The 21,261-nt window shown below is 38.2% G+C and overlaps 1 protein-coding gene across 1 annotated transcript in view; it reads right to left on the reverse strand.

The window, feature by feature from the left end:
* LOC124595038 (enoyl-CoA hydratase, mitochondrial-like) overlaps positions 1 to 21,261 on the reverse strand; it is an 82,657-nt gene that overhangs the window by 41,033 nt on the left and 20,363 nt on the right. The window contains exons 2-3 of the mRNA XM_047133601.1: positions 19,711 to 19,911; positions 7,449 to 7,573 (exon numbers count right to left, since the gene is read on the reverse strand). Of these exons, the coding sequence (XP_046989557.1) occupies positions 7,449 to 7,573; positions 19,711 to 19,911 (326 nt within the window). The remainder of the gene's footprint in view (positions 1 to 7,448; positions 7,574 to 19,710; positions 19,912 to 21,261) is intronic.

Raw genomic sequence — 21,261 nt, forward strand, 5'->3', positions numbered from 1 at the left:
ACAAAAATAGAACTCACACACTCATGACTACGATCACTGGCCACTGAGGAAGTGTCTCCTGTTATTCATTCCTGGACTTTCCATTGTTTTGAACAGGTAGGTAGTTAGCTAGTTCATATTCACAACAAATGCTATAATGTGGAAAATCATTTGAATGAGAATTTACAGCTAAAATATATTTATATGTCTACCTACTGGCCTTTTATAGGTTTGTAATTGACTACTTATTTCTATTCAAGAATTCTTCCATGGTGTAATGGATGTTTTTAACAAAAAACAAGTTCAATATACATTTGAAAGCAATTTTTCCATCTGCCAGACATTTTATTCCCACACAAATCATCAAAGAGTTTTACACCTATTTATTTCACTCTCTTCTGTGTTAAAATTAAATTCATTGGAGAGAAGTGCAGGTCAGTTTTTGTACTATTACAGTATTTACAAATACTCTCAGACTGCAATAGTTTGCTGACAAAGAATGTCATCAGTCAATAAATATACTATGAGGCTGTAGTATATATTCAAAATTGCTTAAACAGGTGACTGGAATGTGTAAACACTGCACATAATTGCAATTACTTTCCTTTATGCAGTGAATACTTTGTCAATGTGAGGAGTTATTCCATGAACATATCCCATGGGACATCAGTGAATGAGAAATGCTAAATAAGTTAACTTACTGATTTCTATATCCCTAAAGTTCTCAGTTATTCCTATGCAAATGAAGGTGAACCATTAAGTTCCAGTAAGTCTGCTATGTGATTATGTTTAGTTTTAATGTTCATAAGCTAATACAATCAAGAACTTAGAAATTTCTACCCCATTTATAATGTTTTGATGGTATATTACATTAATAGGAGATTGGATATTTTAAACACTAAAAACATGGATGAGCTGTAATTTTTTTTTGAGGTTTAGAGATAGCACATTCATACAAAACCACTTAGTAACATTAACAAACAAATCATTTACTATTTTCCTTGTCCATGCTTCTTTGCTCAGCCTGACAATAACGCTTATATCATCTGAACAAAGGATTAATTATGATGCAGATTGAAATAATTTTGTAACTCATTAACAAAGAGCAAGAACAATAACAGGTCATTAATCAAACCTTGCAAAATGCACACTATGTTTTCTCTTCATGCAGATGTCATGATATCCCTCATTGTACTGTGTGAACATCCTTATGTAACTTTCTGTATCCTGTTTTTTACATAGGAAGTAAATAAGGCATGTCCTGAACCATACATACCATAAAAACTTAACTTCTCTAATAAGATATTATGAATGACAGAATCAGATACCTTCAATTATTTGCAGAAGATTTCAGCAGGTGTTACAATTAAACAAATTATTAGGTGCCCAGTGAATACATGAACAGCTGCCCCAGTAGAACAAACCTTGATTCATTGGAATGTCTATATGAATGACTAAGTATCCATTTACACAGGTAGGTGACAACCCTCAAGTACATTACTTTCTCAAACATTTTCAAAAGAGATGGAAGGAGTGACATTGGCCAGTAGTTTTGATATCTGTGAAGAGAAGCCCAATAATGGCTTATTTCAATCTGTCTAAGAAAATACCCTGAATTAACAATGTATTACACACATGACTAAGAACATTAACACTAATTTTAGTGCCTTGTTAAAGATATCATCAAGTTCAATTGCACTTTTATTTTTGAAGGTCATAAAAAATTTACTTGTTCCAGATAAGAATGACTAAAAAATTATAGTTTCACTAAATCTCTTCTGCATATTTTTTCTGTGTAATGTTTTCCTTTCACATCTGTACGTCTTCAGCTGATTTTCTCATCTACTTTCTAAAGGAAATCATTAAAAATACATGAACAATCTACTATAATTCTCTCCTTCTTCTTAATAGAGATTGTGGTGCCTTCATGGGCTACTTTCTCTTTCTCTCTCTCCCTTTTTTTAATATTATTTCACAATGATTAAATTTTACTGTTTGACCTGCCAATTTTTGACAAAATTTGCACACACATGATGTTTTGCAATTTTTTTAATATGTCACAGTATATTTTATAATGTTGAAATATTTCTTGTCCTGGATATTGTGTAGATTTCCATCTTACATTATGAAGACACTCTGAGATTTCTTTTAAGACCTCCTAGTATTACATTTGTTTATTTTGAAATTGCTTTTAAAACTGATAAAAAAAAAGAAAAAAAAATTAATTTAGCGCCAATGTTCAGCTAATGAAACTTCACCTCAGCCAATGTTTTGTAATCTTCCTGTAAAATTTTTTGTTATTTTGTCAGTAATCACCCTCATTGCTTTCTTTGAGCATTTATGGACTGAATAAGCAGTTAAGTCAAGAAAATTATGATTAAGTTAAGAGAATCACAAACCCTCAAACGGAGAAGATTTTCACTGCAATGCTAAAAAGATTTGTACTAGGAGAAGAATTCTCTAGTGTGGCCGAGTACATGAGCAGACAGTGAGCAAAAGTTCACCTTCTGAGTTATAAATTTTATGTACTAAATTAAGAGACACTAGCATTAGAAACTAGTATTAGAAGATGAATTAAGATTACAACCACTCAACCACAGTATAAGATAACACTATGTCAAAAAATGGTACTTTTTTTTAACTCTGGTACTGTAAGTCATTAGGTAGTGTAAATACTTGAACACTGTGTATATACTATGCAAGCTATTATACACTGAGGTGACAAAAGTCATGGGATACCTCCCAGTATCATGTTGGACCTCCCTTCACATGTGTAGTGCAGCAACTCAGTCTGGTGTGGACACAAGTCACTGGATGTCCCCTGCAAAAATACTGAGCCATACTACTTCTATAGCCATCCACAATTGTAAAAGTGTTGCCAGTGCATAATTTTGTGCATGAACTGACCTCTGGATTATGTCACATAAATGTTTGATGGGATTCACGTTGGGTGATTCACTTTAACTGACCAGAATATTCTTCAAACTGATCATGAACAACTATGGCCTGGTGACATGGCACATTGTCATCCATAAAAACTGTGTGATTGTTTGGCTGCAAATGGTCTCCAAGTAGCTGAACATATCCAGTCCGCTTCATGTAAACAGAGCCCTCACCATTATGGAGCCACAACCAGATTGCACAGTGCCTTGTCAACAATATGGGTCCACAGCTTCATGGAGTCTGCACCATGCTTGAACTCTACCGTCAGCTCGTGCTGACTGAAATTAAGACTCATGTGAACAGGCTACAATTTTCCAGTTCTAGGGTTCAATCGATGTGGTCACAAGCCCAGGAGAGGCACTGCAGGCACTGTTATGATGTTGGCAAAGGCACTCCCATCTATCTTCTGCTGCCATAGTGCATTAATGCCACATTTCACCACACTGTCCTAACCGACATGTTCATTGTATGTCCCACACCGATTTCTGTGGTTATTTCATGCAGTGTTGCTTTTCTGTTAGCACTGACAAGTCTACACAAATGTCACCATTCTCAGTCATTAAGTGAAAGCCATTGGCCATTGCATTGTCCATGGTGAGAGATAATGCCTGAAATGTGGTATTTTTGGCACACTCTAAACACTGTGGATCTCAGAATATTGAATTCCCTAATGATTTTCAAAATGGAATGTACCGTGCATCTAGTGCCAATTGCCATTCTGCATCCAAAGCCTGTTAAGTTTCATTGTATGGCCATAACCACATTGAAAACCTTGTAAGCAAAATGACTTGTCCAATGTTACAAGTAAATAGCTTTAGAATAGGTAATTTATGGAACCAATCAGAATTACATTCACAAGTTACATAATGTGACTAACTGTGAATCAGGATTTGACATTGCATTTATTACATCATATGCATATGTTTGTTTAGCTTCTGCTTGGTTTAACAATATATTGTTTATCAAGATACTACAATCTGAGAAGCATGAGTGGGGAAATTTATGTTCGATATTGAATTGTAAGTGGCTAACCGCATTCTTAAATTACTTTTCCTCTCAGACTGCTTTAAGAAATTTAGATAAAATTATCACAATTCAATAATCCTTCTTTTTGTTTGACAGACAGCACAATAAGTCTTCAAAATTTTTCCTTATAATTAACCATTTACCCAGTGGGACCTGTGTACAGTGACAACGACAAATATTACGTTGTCCAATATCAACTTCCAAGTACACACTTCTGTATCCTGATCTGTAGGCCTAATCACTTACTTCTTTGCAAATTTATATTCATTTTTATATCTGTGTTAACTTCCCCTTTAGCCGCATCAGATTTAAATGAATATACAGTTAATTTATAGCACTATTACTTTAATGTTCTCTATCCCTGAGTTTATATCATACTTTGACAGACAAAAGTCATCAGTTTCTTTCAAACTACTCAGGTCTTCCAAAGAAACCAATTGATTTACTTCCTTAGCCCCCTCCGCCTCCCATTAACCTCTCTCTCTCTCTCTCTCTCTCGCTCTCTCTCTCTCTCTCTCTCTCTCTCTGTAATGTACTGACAAAGCAAGTTTATTTCCTCTTTTTCTCTAGTCTTATATAATGAATGAGAGTCTCTACCAGTTTCATTTCCTACAATATTTTGTCTGAATTGAACTTGATTCCAATAATCACAGTGATTTTCCTTTGTGTGCTGGTGGCCCCCATATGCTTTCAGGTAATATCTGTCACCTTGTCTTTATGCCACCTAATCAGGTGTAGTACAAGTAATCTTGAACAGCACAAGTGTGAGCTCTTGCAGCCATCCCAATGATTCTGCCTAGCTTTGAATTTACTCACTTTACAAGAGTAACCCAGGGCTGATCATGGCACCTCAGGACCTACACAACAAACTTGTATTTGGTAGCTGCTTCTAATATGTCCTTGTCACACATAATAGTATACGGTACTTTACATTTTTTTTTTTTTTTTTTTTTTTTTTTGACAAGTTGTTTCCAGCTCCATCAACTATCAAAACCACGTGAGGTGGTGCAGTGGATAGCACACTGGACTTGCATTTGGGAGGATGACAATTGAAACCCGTATCCGGCCATCCAGATTTAGGTTTTCTGTGATTTCCCTCAATTGCTCCAAGCAAATGCCGGGATGGTTCCTTTAAAAGAGCACATCTGATTTCCTTCCCTATCCTTGACACAATCCGAGCTTGTTCTCCATCTCTATAATGACCTCAATGTCAATGGGACATTAAGCCCAACCTTCCTTCTTTCCCTCAAATATCAAAATGTGATCATATTTGCTAAAATCCTTACACACTTGTCCTATGTTTCCTGTTACCTAGCTAAGATTAGTCCTTGGTTTCACAAAGCTTGTTACCAGGAATCCTGAACCTAACTTGCTCTGAACCTACTGGTCTACACCCTTCCATTTAGTGTCATCTATCAGCAGAAGTTTTCAGAATGAAATTTTCACTCTGCAGCAGAGTGTGTGCTGATACGAAACTTCCTGGCAGATTAAAACTATGTGCCAGACCGAGACTTGAATTTGGGAGCTTGCCTTTCTACTGCTTGGTAGAGCACTTGCCCACAAAAGGAAGGTCCCAAATTCTAGTCTCTGTCCACCACACAGTTTTAATCTGCCAGGAAGTTTCAGCGGAAGTTTTCTTTTCTAATTATGTTTTTCTTCCAATTACCTGTAAAGTTGCTACTGTTCTTCTACTGCAACATACATTCCTGTACATCCTTATGAAGGTTTTCCTTATGTGATTCTGGTAACAAGTGACGTCTATTAATTAGCTAAGTTTATAATTTTTTAGCAAAATTTTCACCCGTTGTCCTTTGCATGTTATCTTTTCCTGGCAGATCCTCTCTTCCTCTTTCTGTCTGCCCCTCCCCCCCAGTACCTTTAACTACCGTAATTCAGATTCTGTGTTCTAGCTCGGCCTGACGAGAATAAATCTTCTGCTCCTGTTTTGAATATTTCTGAATCTAGTACAGTACACATTGCATAGATGTGCCTCACTGAGTATCCCATTCTCTTCTCCACTGTAGTCACACCAATGAAATCACAAGCTACAATTTTTGCACACATTTCCAGTTCAACTAACCTACGGGAACAACCACACTTGCTAGAAAAATAGATTCAGTTAAATAACACAAGTACATTTAATTAGATAAAAAATTCCATAATGATTTATGAACATTTCTCATGCATAAAATTAAATATAGAAATAGGTTGCTTAGCATGAAAATAAATGTGCTCTTTTGAAACTGTTTCACCTCATATGCCCTAACACAGACACATCCACTAATGTAACTACACTTGATTTATATTTAGATCAACTTGGCATATTTTATTTATTCCATGAACAGAAAATCTACTACTTTGCATAAATTTTGATATTGATCTGCTATGTCTCAGTTACTGTAAGCCTTACTCTGATGGACAAAGAAGACTCTATTAACCAAACTGAATTTTAATTGTGTAATGGATGAAGCAGAACACATTAGACTCCCTTTATTTTGTTCTCTATTCTTTATTTGTAAATGTTATCAGCAAGTACTGCAATAAGAGAAACTCCAGGATGTAAACAATAGACAAAAGTCAGTAATGGCTACCACTCCTTCATTGCTGGTTGATGTGTGGTGCACAAATAACTGTAATTTCAATTTAGACTTAACTAGCAATTGAGCTACCACTCTTTTCCTAAATATACATGCACACATGTACATGTGCTCACTTCACACACACACACACACACACACACACACACACACAAACATAGGTGAAGGCAATCTATTACTTCAAAATGATCAAAGGAAAAGCAGGAAATAATGATAGTGGTGGGCAAAATTTGAACTGTGGACAAATGATAATTACTGGACAGTATGGATGATACTTATGTTGAAGCTATACTTAGGGTAACAGCATAACAAAAACTGATGAACTACTCACATAGAAAGGATTTTTATCAAACTGTGTCACAGGAATATCTTGTTTTCTTCTTTAAAAAAAGGCATGATTTGGTGTACTGTAGTCGGATCCATGAACGATGGCGGTTCGCATAGGCTCAGACAAGGACGGGGAATGAATTGTAGCCGGTTCCAAGTGACAGTTGCAGTACCCACATATGCATACTTTGTGCTTGATGTAAGCGTGTAGCCTGTAAATTATGTCTCCCACTTGCTTGTGTTGCATTTGTCTCTTATTGCCACCATTAGCCATGACAACTTGCAACAAATGGAATACAAATTCACTCAAATAACTCACCACAACCATGTTAAACAGTCGCTATGCATACAACATTCACAGCACAGCACAGCACTCAGAACACTACTGTATGCTCATTGGCTGTCAGAGAATGCATGACATAGATGCGCCGAATGATCCTAAACTCAACTGCCATCGTTTGTGACTCCAACTATAGTACATCATCAGTTAATATGAAAATGTAGTAAATGCAAAATTCAAGACACTGTTGCTGTGAACATACAACTTCTAGTTATGTAAGAGCAACTCAAACTTACTGCATATCCATTTACAGCAGCTATCACAGGTTTACTACAGTGTGAGATTCGTTTCCATTCACCAAACAAGCTTCCCTTCATGACTTCAGAATATGTTTGGTTCAGCATTTCCTTTATGTCAGCACCTATTTGAAAACTCACAATAAATTTTAGTTTAAAATGCAACATTCACTGAAGATATGATAAGTGTGAAGAGTAAAGAATAGCTAACACCTCTCACAAGATGTAATTGAGATTTGTAACTTGAATTTAAGGCAACTGTATTACTTGTTCCTCTGTGGAAGAGATTCGGAGATACCATGTCCTCTTAAAATAGATGCTGAGAGAAAACAGTGGAGTACAAAGAAAGGTTAACCCATGACTACATTTGCAAGCTCTGTCTTTCACAATGAAAAAGTAGAAGATGGAAAAATTAGTCTGAACTGTGTTCTTTATGCTTATATTTGTTTGACACCCAGTTTCACTACATCTCTATATTCTAGATATTTGTTGTTGATGTTGTTGTTGTGGTTGTGGTAGTAGTGTTCAACTGAAGACTGGTTTCCTACAACTCTCAAGATTAGTCTATCCTTTGCTATATTTTTCATCTCAGCATAACAACTGCAATCTACTTCCTCCTCAATCTGTGTACTGTAGTCAAATTTTGGTCTCACACTGCAATTTTTACCTCCAAAATTTTCCTCCAGTAGCAAATTAACTATTCCTTGATGTTTCAGAATGTGTCCTATCAACCAGTCCCTTCTCTTAGTCAAGTTGTGCCATACATTTCTCTTATTCACACTGCAATTCAGTAAATTAATGGGCAAAAACATATTTAATATGAAACCAGCGATTATAAAAATAAGATATGTAAATGGAAGAGGAATCACTGCTATCAGCTGCAGTGGGACATTAAGCAGAATCAGTGACGTCAAGCGAAAATGTGTACCGAACTGGGATTCAGACTCGGGATCTCCTGCTTACTATACAGGTACAGTAACCACTGCACCATCTGAGACACAGCAGTCTCACAGCTGCATGGACTATCTCAGTATGGCTCATGGTTGATCCACACTCCCACCAAGCGCCACCTATCCACAGTCCCTGTCCATTATATTCCCGTTCGCTATTCAGAGATTCCCACAGGAACTTGGATGTCTGCATTGTCACTGAAGAAAGTGGTTCCATTGCCCATCCAGGCTTATCAATTACATGAATGAGATGTGTATTCTTTTGAAGGAACAGACACCACACATTCATAAAATCTAAAAATAAGGCTACAGCAGGTTCCGTGGGAGGAAATCTAGAAGAAAACTGTAGTATTACTATTATTATTAGGAAGCTGTTATTAATGTGAGATGTTCTACATTTACGGTAAAATTTTACATGTTTGATGTATCTCCTGTACCTGAATCAGATTATTTGTATTATGTATGTTCTTTGGCATACCATATTTCAAAAGATTTTATTCTCTTCTTGTCCGTACTGTTTACTGTCCACATTTCAGTTCTGTATAAGGCTACAATCAAAACAAATACTTTCCAAAAAGACTTCTTAACACTTAAATTTGTATTGGAAATATTTTCCTCTTTCAAAAACACTTTTCTTGTTATTGCCAATTTAAACTTTTTTTCTATGTCTACAGCTATATATTTAATCCACAAGCCACTGTATGGTCCATGGCAGAAGGTGCCTTGCTTAATTACTAGGCATTTACTTTCCTGTGCCACTCACAAATAGACCAAGGGAAAAAAAACTGTCTATATGCCTCCATATGAGCTCTAAATTCCTTATCTTATCCTCATAGTCCTTACATGAAATGTATATTGGCAACAGTAGAATCATTCTGCAGTCAGATTGCTTCAATCTGACCTGGTGAAGATCCCAGACACTCTGGCAGTATTCAAGGAAACATCACACTTGTGTCCTATACATGGTCTCCATTACAGATGAATCATTTCAGGAGTATTCTTGCAATAAACCATTTGTCTTCCCTACTACAATCCTTATGCACTCTTTCCACTTCGTATCACTTTGCAACATTACCCATAGATATTCAATTGACATGACTGTATCAAGCAGCACACAACTAATGCTGTATTTGAACATTATAGCACTGTTTTCCTACTCATCTGTATTAACTTACATTCCTGACACTAACTAGAAATTTTGTCTAAGTCATCTTATATCCTCCTATGCTCACTGAATGATGACACTTCCTACCATTTTTAGGTATTTTGTTGCCCAACTAGCAAAACACATCTACTACTTTCAGTCTCTCATTTCCTAATCTAATTCCATTGGCATCATTTAATTTAATCTTATAACATTCCTCTGCCCTAGTTTTACTTTTTAAATCACCATATATTTCACTCAACTGATCTCTCAAGTCTTTCGCTATCTTTAAGAAAATTAAATCATCAGCAAACCTCAAAGATTTTTTTTCTTCTCCTAGATGTTTAATTTTGCTGTATCCCACTACTAATGATGATGAGTGTGAGTGCGCCAAGTGTGGGTTGTAATGCGACTGCACTCAGATCTCCTGCCAACTGTATCAGTGCAGGCTGGCCATTTGATGCTGCCAGTAGGAAGCATGCACATGGCATGGTTTCTGCTATGCTGTTTACTGGTGGCCCATGAGGCTCAGTGTTCAGATGTTATGAATAAAGCTCTATTTATGTGACTTGGATTGGGTTTTGTATTACTTGCTTACTACACAATTGGTGATGAGTTTGGAATGGTTTCTACTTGTGCAATCTTTAAGTGCAGTTTCAACAGGTTTATTCATTATGGTTGCCATGCTACTGGTCCTGACTGAACAGGTTACTTCGGCTGTGATGACTTTGTCAACTTCCATTAATAGGCAGGGTATTGCTCCAACCACCCAATTTTCCTCATTCACCCATCTTCTATAGTACTTCTTCTTTCTTTTTTCGTGGCCTTTATCCCATGTCTTCAAGGGTTTGGTATGTCAATGATTTAATTTGGTAATGTTAGTGGTAGAGGGTGGTTGGATGATCTTCTTGATGCCACGTTTTCCTCCCCTTGGATGGAATTTGTGAGCCCCATCCATCTGTGTCTAGTGTTAGCTCAGCCATGTGAAAGTGTGTGAATGTTCTGTAAATGTTCACAGATCATGTTATTGAGGCGGGATGTGGGTACAAGCCTGGTACTCATCTGGAACCCTTACCAGGTAGGACTGATAGAATACATAGAGCAGATCCAACAAAGAGTAGTGGATTTCATCACATGATTGTTTAGTTGGTGCAAGAGCATTATATAGATGGTCAACAACCTCCCGTGGCAGGCATTACAAGAGAAGGATTGTGCATCACTAAGAGGGTTACTATTGAAATTTTGAGAAAGCACTTTCTGGGAAAAGTTAAATAACTTATTACTTCCTCCCACATACATCTCACAAAAAGACCACTACAAGAAAATTTGAGAAATTAGAACTAATACAGAGACTTACTGACAATAATTCCTCCATGCACCATTCACAAGTGGAGCACCATCAGGTGCCTTGTGGAGTATGATGCAGATGTAGTTGGAAGTGGGAAACTGCCTAAAAACCATATCCAGATGGGCCTACAGACTGGCCCTCATTATTAATCTGCCAGCCAGATTCAAACAAGAGCCAGTGATTCTCCCCAAATCTCAAAGCAACATGCTAATGTGTGTGCTGTCCGGGTGGGTTAATCTTCTATTGTATTTATTTTAGCTATTTCGGTCAGTTGTTGACTAACATTCCATTTGAAACTCTCAAGACTGAGTGTTTGTTTCAGCCTATGTAGGTTCCATCCCCTTGTTTCACTACTATTCTGAAATTTTATTGAGTTAGGTTTTGTAGTTGTAACACAATGGACTCATATTTAAGGGGACAACAATTCAGACCCCTGTCCAGCCATTCAGATTCAGGTTTTCCATGACTTTCTTGAATTACTTCAGGCTACTGCCAAGATGGCTCCTTTGAAAGGGCATGCCTGATTTCTTTTTCCCAGCCTTTCCCAAGCTGAGCTTGTGCTCCAACTGTAAAGACCATGTCATTCGTGAGACATTAAACAGTATCTTCCTTACTTTTCCTGCAATTTCTTCAGTTTTATTCTGCATTTCATAACTTACAGTCATACCCATATTTTCTCCTGGAAATATTTTGCCTTCTGTAATCTGGTTTCTAAATCCCAGTCTTATCATTATAAAATCAATGAGAAACCTTTCAGTGCCTGCAGATCTGATGCACATGTACAATTTTTCTTGATGATTAAACTGTGCTCTGTACAAAGTTCGGTCACATGGAGTACCATTTCTTTCTTTCTCCATTCCATGTCCCTGTACTATTTTTCCTTCCCTTCCCTTTCCTAGAGGTTTAAGTCCACCCCAATTAAATTTTCACCTTCCTTAAAATACAGAATGATTTTCACTACAATGTAAGCTTTCACGGCCGGTATTGTCTTCACTTAAAACTTCCGGGCTGATAGGCCATGGTCGAAGTATAAAACTCTCTCCTGCGGGAGACATCCTCGGAGGTAAAGCGGCGAACTGCGAAGAGAACTCGACGAAGCGCTGATTATATAGGCAGTACAGAGGGCGCCACAGTGGGTCACGTGGCGTCGGCTATGAGATTGTCTCTGGTGATGCCAACATTCTCGATTGAAAGTAATCGATCGTCACACTTGTGGTGCAACGCTGACATCCAAATTTTATCCAGTTTAACACCTTCATCTTTCTCATAGCCAACGCCACGTGATCCACTGTGGCGCCCTCTGTACTGCCTATATAATCAGCTCTTCATCGAGTTCTCTTCGTAGTTCGCCGCTTTACCTCCGAGGATGTCTCCCGCAGTCGGAGACGAAATGTCAGGAGAGAGTTTTATACTTCGACCATGGCCTATCAGCCCGGAAGTTTTAAGTGAAGATTTTCACTATTTCATCATGTGGTTTTTCATTCTCTTCATCATCTGCAGAGGTAGCAGACATATGAACTTGTGCTACTATGATGGCTGTGATAAATTGTTCACTATGCTGTTTGTAGTAGTTTTCCTGAATTCTTATTTTCTTTTTCATTACCAGACCTACTCCTACAATACCCCAATGTAATTTTTATTGATAACCTTTACTCACTTGATGCCAGAAATTTTTATAGTGATGATACAGTCTTGGGTAGTCCCTGTATGGAGATTCAAACGAAGGTTATTTTTTCTCCAGAATAGTTTACTCAGGAGGGTACTACCAACATTAAACCATAAAGGAGAGCTGCATGTCTGAGGGACATATAATGGCTGAATTTTCCCACTGTCCTCGGCAATACCATAATATGAACATAGCGTGGCTATGTTGTCTAACACTACAATGCCAAATCAGTCAAGCATCATGACTGCTGCCCCTCCAACTATAGAAAATGCTGTTGGCTCCCTTAAGATATAATGTGGTGGTATGGTCACTCTTATACAATCCTTTTGATGTGGTTGCACTTATGATGTGTCTGCCAGTATCATTCAGGTACACAGACCACCCCATCACGGCAAAGTACATGGATCATTGGGGATCCATACAACTTTCATATTGCTGATATTCTGTTGCACAGTATCCAGGCTAGAAGTATACACAAACAAATGCTTTTAATGAAAGAACTTGAGATTTTATGTTGTTGGGTAAATATGCAATCAACAGAGGCACTCTTCAAGATGTGATCCTCACCATTTCATGTACAGCACTGAGTTGTCTGGTGCATGTGCATAAACGTTTACTGTACAGCAGGCAGACGTACACCTGACAGTCAACATGTGGGTGCCACAATGAAAGGTGCAGTGTGTGCTATGGTTAACAGAATTAAAATCTTTAACACATGTTCAGCAGCATGCAAGAGGAGAATAGAATGTGGATCCTTCCACATGTAAATCCATTTATTAGCGGGACAGAAATCTTCAAGAAACAGGACGTTTGACTTCAAATGTTGCAAAATATACTAATACGCATGTGAATGAAGAGATGATGGGACGTGTACATGAAGCATTCATTAGAAACCCACATAAATCCATTAGACAAGCTAACAGGGAACTAGCCCCCCCCCCCCCCCCCATTTTATGGCACATGACATTGTGCACATTATGTATCCAATTGCTTGCTCACAAACTCCAACTTTTGCATCTTATTAAGCCTGAGAATCACCACAGTTTGTATGTTTTTGCTGTTGAAATGCTGCACTGTATAGAAAATAAACAACAAATATCTCAATTCAGTGCTGTTCAGTGACAAATCTACCTTCCACATCTGTGCCAAAGTTAATCAACATAACTGTCAAATAGAGGGAAGTGAGATTCCAAGAGAAGTGACTGAGCATGAAAGGGACACACCAAAAGTTAATGAGTGGTTGGGATTACATAAACATGGTCTGACTGGTCCATTTGTTTTATGAAGCCTACAGTGACAGGGCACACCTATCTCGGTTGGCAAACTATCCAGTTCCACAGGTGTCTCCCAACATCATTTTTCAGAAGGATGGTGCACCACACTACTATCATGAAGATGTTACTACATTTCTCCATAAGATCTTTCCTGACTGATGGATTGGAAGGAGGGGTCTCATTGGCTGGCTCCCCTCAGTCTCCCAATCTGACTCTGCTGGATTTCAGTGTATGATGGTTTATCAAAGATATTATTTACAGAACAAAGGTTCCAGATATGATGGATTGGAGACAATGAATCTGCACCAGCATAAAGGTCCTAACACCTGTTATGCTTATGGACATGTGGCAAGAAGTGGAGTACCCTTTTCAATATCTATCAAGCTACAAATGGTGCCCCACTGAACTGTACCAACATGCATAAAAATGTTTGAGCTCCTCTGTATCTCACAAAATATTCATGTGAAGGTTTTTGCAGTGTGTCAGTTCAATTAAATCTTCTCAGCCTGTGTTATCAACAAGGAGCCTGTGCTTTTTGGGATAGCATACTGATTACTATGATCATCTCTCAATACGCCAGTGTCTTATAACCCATGTATTTGCATACACTCTGTTGGCAGTCAGTATTTAAATACTGTGTCTATCACTCTCAAACAGTTTATTTGTTTCATTGCTTCTGTGTCAATGGTGGGGCACTTCATACCTGTAGTCCACCACTGACCCAAGAGATATGTAATGTGGCATTCTATCTTATTGATGAATTCTTCTGGAGATATCACCAAGTAAACTCGTCATTGTGTAGTAAAGTTTTGGAAAGTTTTGTACTTAACATCTGATGGCTTTGATCAGTTTACTCAGATGATATCTTGAGAACAATTCATCAGTAAAATTCACTGAGAAAGCCTACTTTCAAATTTATCTCTCATATTGCTTATATTGCAGACTGGCAAGCATTATCGATTAACACGATTTTATGGTACTTTTTTTAGTTCTTTCCTTCACTACACTATCTCAGAAACCATCTGCTGAACAGATAACTGACGGCCTTTCATAACTGAAAGAATATACCTCTCGTAAACTGTGCTCAGCTAGTCTGCATTTGACTACCTGCCTGAGTACTATGCTGTGTGTACACTGATCAACCAGAACATTATAACCGCCAATCTACCATTGATATAAACCAACTCAGACAATAGCAGCATCCCCTTGTGAGGAATGACTGCTTGTCAGAGATACACACAGTGGATGTAGTATCTACATCTACATCTACATCTACATCTACATCTACATCCATACTCCACAAACCACCTGAATGGTGTGTGGCGGAGGGTACCCTGAGTACCTCTATCGGTTCTCCCTTCTATTCCAGTCTCGTATTGTTCGTGGAAAGAAGGATTGTCGGTATGCTTCTGTGTGGGCTCTCTCTGATTTTATCCTCATGGTCTCTTCGTGAGATATACGTAGGAGGGAGCAATATACTGCTTGACTCTTCGGTGAAGGTATCTTCTCAAAACTTTAACAAAAGCCCGTACCGAGCTACTGAGCGTCTCTCCTGCAGAGTCTTCCACTGGAGTTTATCTATCATCTCCGTAACGCTTTTGCGATTACTAAATGATCCTGTAACGAAGCGCGCTGCTCTCCGTTGGATCTTCTCTATCTCTTCTATCAACCCTATCTGGTACGGATCCCACACTGCTAAGCAGTATTCAAGCAGTGGGCGAACAAGCGTACTGTAACCTACTTCCTTTGTTTTCGGATTGCATTTCCTTAGGATTCTTCCAATGAATCTCAGTCTGGCATCTGCTTTACCGAGGATCAACTTTATATGATCATTCCATTTTAAATCACTCCTAATGCGTACTCCCAGATAATTTATGGAATTAACTGCTTCCAGTTGCTGACCTGCTATATTGTAGCTAAATGATAAGGGAACTATCTTTCTATGTATTCACAGCACATTACACTTGTCTACATTGAGATTCAATTGCCATTCCCTGCACCATGCGTCAATTTGCTGCAGATCCTCCTGCATTTCAGTACAATTTTCCATTGTTACACCCTCTTGATACACCACAGCATCATCCGAAAAAAGCCTCAGTGAACTTCCGATGTCATCCACAAGGTCATTTATGCAATTATGAATAGCAACGGTCCTACGACACTCCCCTGCGGCACAACTGAAATCACTCTTACTTCGGAAGACTTCTCTCCATTGAGAATGACATGCTGCGTTCTGTTATCTAGGAACTCTTCAATCCAATCACACAATTGGTCTGATAGTCCATATGCTCTTACTTTGTTCATTAAACGACTGTGGGGAACTGTATCGAATGCCTAGCGGAAGTCAAGAAACACGGCATCTACCTGTGAACCCGTATCAGTGAGCATACCGTGTGTAGAATGGGGAAAGTGCACGATCTGAGTTTGACTGAGGGCAGCTTGTGACGGCCTAGAGGCTCAGCACAAACATTTCAGAAACATTGCTGGATGTTTGAGGAGTGCTGTGGTGAAGTGTCTTCAACACGTGGCAACACTGACGTGAAATGATGTACAGAAGCCGTGGGGTTGGGTGGCCACCTCTCATTACAGATGTTGGACGCCATAGGCTGGGGAGACTGGTAAGGCAGGACAGGCAGCGAACTGTGGTGGAACTAACATCACACTTTAATGCTGGGCAGAGTACAAGTGTGTCTGAACACACAATGCACTGACCATTCCTAATGATGTCACTCTGCAGCTGACAGCCTGTGCGAGTGGCAATGTTAACACCACAACATCAGGAACTATGACTGAAAAGGGCATGTGATCACCAGCACTGGATGTTGGTGCAGCTTTGCATAATATGATGAATCCTGATACCTTCATCATCACTCAGAGACAAGCTGGCAGCAGCTCCATTACTCTCTCAGGAAAACTCATGTCAGCATCCATGGGTCCAGCAGAGATCAAGCAAGGCACCATGACAGCCAAGAAGTGTCATAATCTGGTTGCAGACCACGTACATCCTTTCATGGCATTCTTCAACAAGATAATGTGCCATGTCACAAGTCCAAGAGTGTGATGGAGTGGTGTGAGGATTGATGTGCCGCCCCCCCCCCCCCCCTCCCCTCCCCACCCCCCCAAAATCAAAAGATCTGAACCTTACTGAAGACATCTGCAATGTGATTGAATGTTGTGTCATAGCTTATTGGCCCCCTCACCAGAATTTATCTGAATTAGGTGACTTGTGTTTGCAGATGTGGTGTCAACTCATTCCAGTGACCTACCAAGGCTTCATTGCTTCCATGCCATTATGCACCACCATTACCTGTGCCAAAGGCGGACATACCAGCCATTAGGTAGGTGGTCATAATGTTTTCACTGATCAGTATATATTCAGTGAAGTGCTCCAAAACAGACATTGTGCTTGACCAATGACTGATTACCTACCTTTACAAGAAATGCAATTGATTCCAGGTATACGAATCCTTAGATTATCATTCACATTGCCAAATGCCTTTTTTTCCCAACTGATTGGAATGTGGACTTGGTTCCATTCTTGGTGACAGCTCTACTGATTCTTGCAAATGCCATACCACCAAAAGCAGGAAAACCATATTCCTTTCTCTTTCTTTTTATGTATCACTGCCTCATAAAGGAAGAAAAATGGGGTGGTGAGAGGGCAGGGTCAATGCATTCTTAATATCTTCATTACTGAAGTCATTTACGGTAAATGTCTTTTACAGTGATAAGCTCAATGATAAGGTGCCATTGTTGCACACAGTCCTTCCACTGCATAGCAGAATTGCTTGTTCTGAGTACTGATGTCCTGAAATCTGAGAAACACGAAATTTAATCTAGAAGTTTTTGAACATGGATTTTGTCACATTCCTTCCAAATACTGGAAATCTTACAACATACAGACACAGTATCAAGTCTCAGTACATTGGTACAGTGCTCCGAATAATATGGAATATAAGATTTGGCAGGAAGACAAATCTGGACTATCTGGTATCAGTTTATGAGAAAAGCACATTCAGCTATGAAAAGATGTCAGCTATCTATTTCGTGTCTGATTCCTGACACACCATGACTGAGGAGCCAATTGAAATACGCGTCGTCAAATCATATTAATCAGTATAAGAGATTTGGCCTCAGTGTAGCTTGGCAGCCTGGCTGGAACCAATAAGACTAGAAGTCAGGAACAACATGGGTCGGCAGTGGGTATGAGGAGCCATCCTCATAAACACAGAAGTAGTGAAGTCATTCAAACTACTACCCATGTTTAGAGTGGCAGTCATGGGATATAAATGCCCATTTGTGCACACTGGTACTTTTCAAATAGATGCAAGGAGACAATATTCTTCCTCAAAATACCATGGATATCCTGCCAATAGATACTGTTAATAAACCAAGATCTTGTTGCAGCATCGAAAAATGTCCTATGAAATACCACATAGAAGACTTATTTTTACACCTACAGCACATATGTTAAACTAAATTTTAGTTGTTTATTCCAAAAAAATTCTATTAATCTTATTCTATTGCATCAAGTAAGACTAGATAAAAGAGAATGAGATCTAAAATAAGGCAGTATTCAGAATAGATAATACCCAAGAAAAAGATGTATATCCCAACATTAACATGCTGAAAAATTTGATTCTCATATGGGTTCAATTATATCTTCCAAAAGATACTGAGCACTTAGTCATCAATAATAAATAATTTTCTCAATTATATATGCATTGCATTAATATTTCAGAGCAATGTCCTTCAAATGTTGAATTTTCATTAATTAAACACATTTTAGGAAGAAAGACTAACATGAGTAATAATTTCAGTTTAACTGCTGGAACTTCTCTCCAAAGTTACTAGCAAGGAATTGGGCTCAAGGAGAATATCTTGTATTTCACATTTTATTCTTAGAATGGAAAAAAATTCATTTTAATTATATGAACCCATACGCCTACTGCAAATGACCAATAAAAACTGTCATAATATAGTTTCAGGGCAGCTCATATACAACAGAAATTAAATTATGGTTACAATACCACATCTTATCTCTTTTTACCTATTGTTGTGGTGGACTATCATATTTTGGTTACAGCTATTTTTTCAGTAAAAGGTCTTCATTTATTAGAAGTGTACCATGAAAATGATGGATTCTGTGAGGTTCAACATATTTTGGCTCAGGTACCACACTCATTCAGAAGTTTTTATATAATATGATATAATAAACTTTGGCTATACTTTTTTTTAATTCGTAACAGAATTTTGATCTTTGTGCAATTATTGACATGTGATGATACTCTTCACTACCGCTTGCCTCAGTGGTTAAAACTGCGTTTTTGATTGCAGCCAAAAGCAACAACCTGATGCCATTTAAAAACTTTTAATCCCTCAATTTCTCCTTGTCAACATTACAGTTTTTCTTTACATGTGAAATTCTATAAATGTATTACTATTTCCCCCCACCCCTATTACCTGCAGGTGATGTGTGCACTATGGACATGCGAGTCACGCTTGTACAACTTGTCTAGAAGATGCCAAGAGCTCAGCAAAAATTAAAGTGTGTTTCAGTATAGACCCAAGATTCTGACAGAAGTCTTTCATGTCATGGAAAGCTACCTTCATTTTTCTTCCAGATCTTATTGGCCATACTTCTATCTGTATAACACTGTGAAGTAAATGTAACTGAATAAGAGTAATCTCTCACATTGGGGTAGTACTTATTAAAACACTAGCTTAAATTGGAATAAGAAACTACCTGTATTACTTTGTTATTCCTTACTGCTCTGTTATTAATATTAAAACTGAAACAAAACCACAATTCTTGTTACAAGGAATGTAAATGATGCAAAATTTCAACCACAATTGAGATTGCCCATCCCACTGACTCACCTGCGGCAAATGCTTTTTCATTCCCTGTGATAATAATAGCTCCAATTTTATCATCTTTTTCAAATTTGGCAATAGCTGCATCCATTTCCAGTATTAAATCAGTACATAAGGCATTCAGGGCCTTTGGCCTGTTTAATTGGACCAGACCAACATTCTTCTTTTCACCTAAAGTGTTGATTAATATGTACTGGTATGATGTATCTGAAACAAAAATCTGCATCACTAAGAACAGAAATACTCCTCATTTAATTTATTTGTATGTTGATATCATATAACAATTTCTTATCAAGAGGTTACTGAGGCTTAACAGCACAAAGTGACAGAATTAATAGTGACTTTGTGAAGTGGTTGAACCCAAAAGGATTCACATGTTAACGAAGTGCTTAGTACTGAATTACACACTGTAAAATTCTAGAGCTGAAGTATTATCTCAGCACAACAAGGGAAATATTGATGTTAAAAACAGAATTAGAACAAATTAAAACAATGCTAAAATGTGGTCTTCCTAAGTGGAAGCATGACGTGGAAGAAAATGTTGGCAAATTGCACCATGAGTTGTAAGCTGCGCACAATAATGCAAATGGAAGCCCAGCAGCAGTGGCAATAAAAAATCCGCATATGTATTTACCGTCTCCATAGCCGGGTGTGTTGTACAGAGAAACACTGTATAACACTTATATGAATGAGGGGTATTCATCGTGTGATACGTGAGTGGCAAATGCTTTGATGAACATCTTCTTGCAAAGGAGTTTACTCAAGCATCGTCAATTTTAGACGTACATCCCAGACAAGAAAAGGGGTCAACACCCTGTTGTTTTCATAAAGAGTTTCAGTGGGATACTGCCCAAATCCCGGACAGGCACCCAAAGAATACGATTTTTTGCCTCACATGTACAAGACGAAGGTGCCCTGCAGGCATCAGAAATTATAGAGAAATGTGAAAAATGGTTCAAATGGCTCTGAGCACTATGTGACTTAACTTTTGAGGTCATCAGTCGCCTAGAACTTAGAACTAACTAAACCTAACTAACCTAAGGACATCACACACATCCATGCCAGAGGCAGGATTCAAACCTGTGACCGTAGTGGTCACGCGGTTCCAGACTGAAGCGCCTAAACCGCACGGCCACAACGGCCGACGAGAAATGTGAAACATATGAACAATTCGAAAGAGTGTTTTTATCAAAGTACTGGTCTCCAACCAGCAAGAGAGATTAAGAAAAGAAGTGTACTCAACTGAGATTTACAACAGTAAACAAGGTACTCTACGCAAGTACTTTGAGAAATATATTATAAGACAAGATAATGGCATGATCCCATATCAATAAAAGATATTAATCGAATTTTAAAGGCAAAATTACGTTTAAATTTAAGAGAAAAGTTATTGCATGCTCCGGAAAATGACATTGAGCAGTTGTTCTTGCCCGTTCTTGACTCGACAGACTTTTCACATAACAGTGGTAATGGAAACCACAACTGTAGCCAAAACAGTAACGGTGTCAGTAATGGAAATGGAAATGACCGAAATACACCCAAGCAAGGTTAAAGAAG

The sequence above is a fragment of the Schistocerca americana genome, chromosome 2 (genome assembly GCF_021461395.2).
Source record: "Schistocerca americana isolate TAMUIC-IGC-003095 chromosome 2, iqSchAmer2.1, whole genome shotgun sequence".
Classification (NCBI taxonomy): domain Eukaryota; kingdom Metazoa; phylum Arthropoda; class Insecta; order Orthoptera; family Acrididae; genus Schistocerca; species Schistocerca americana.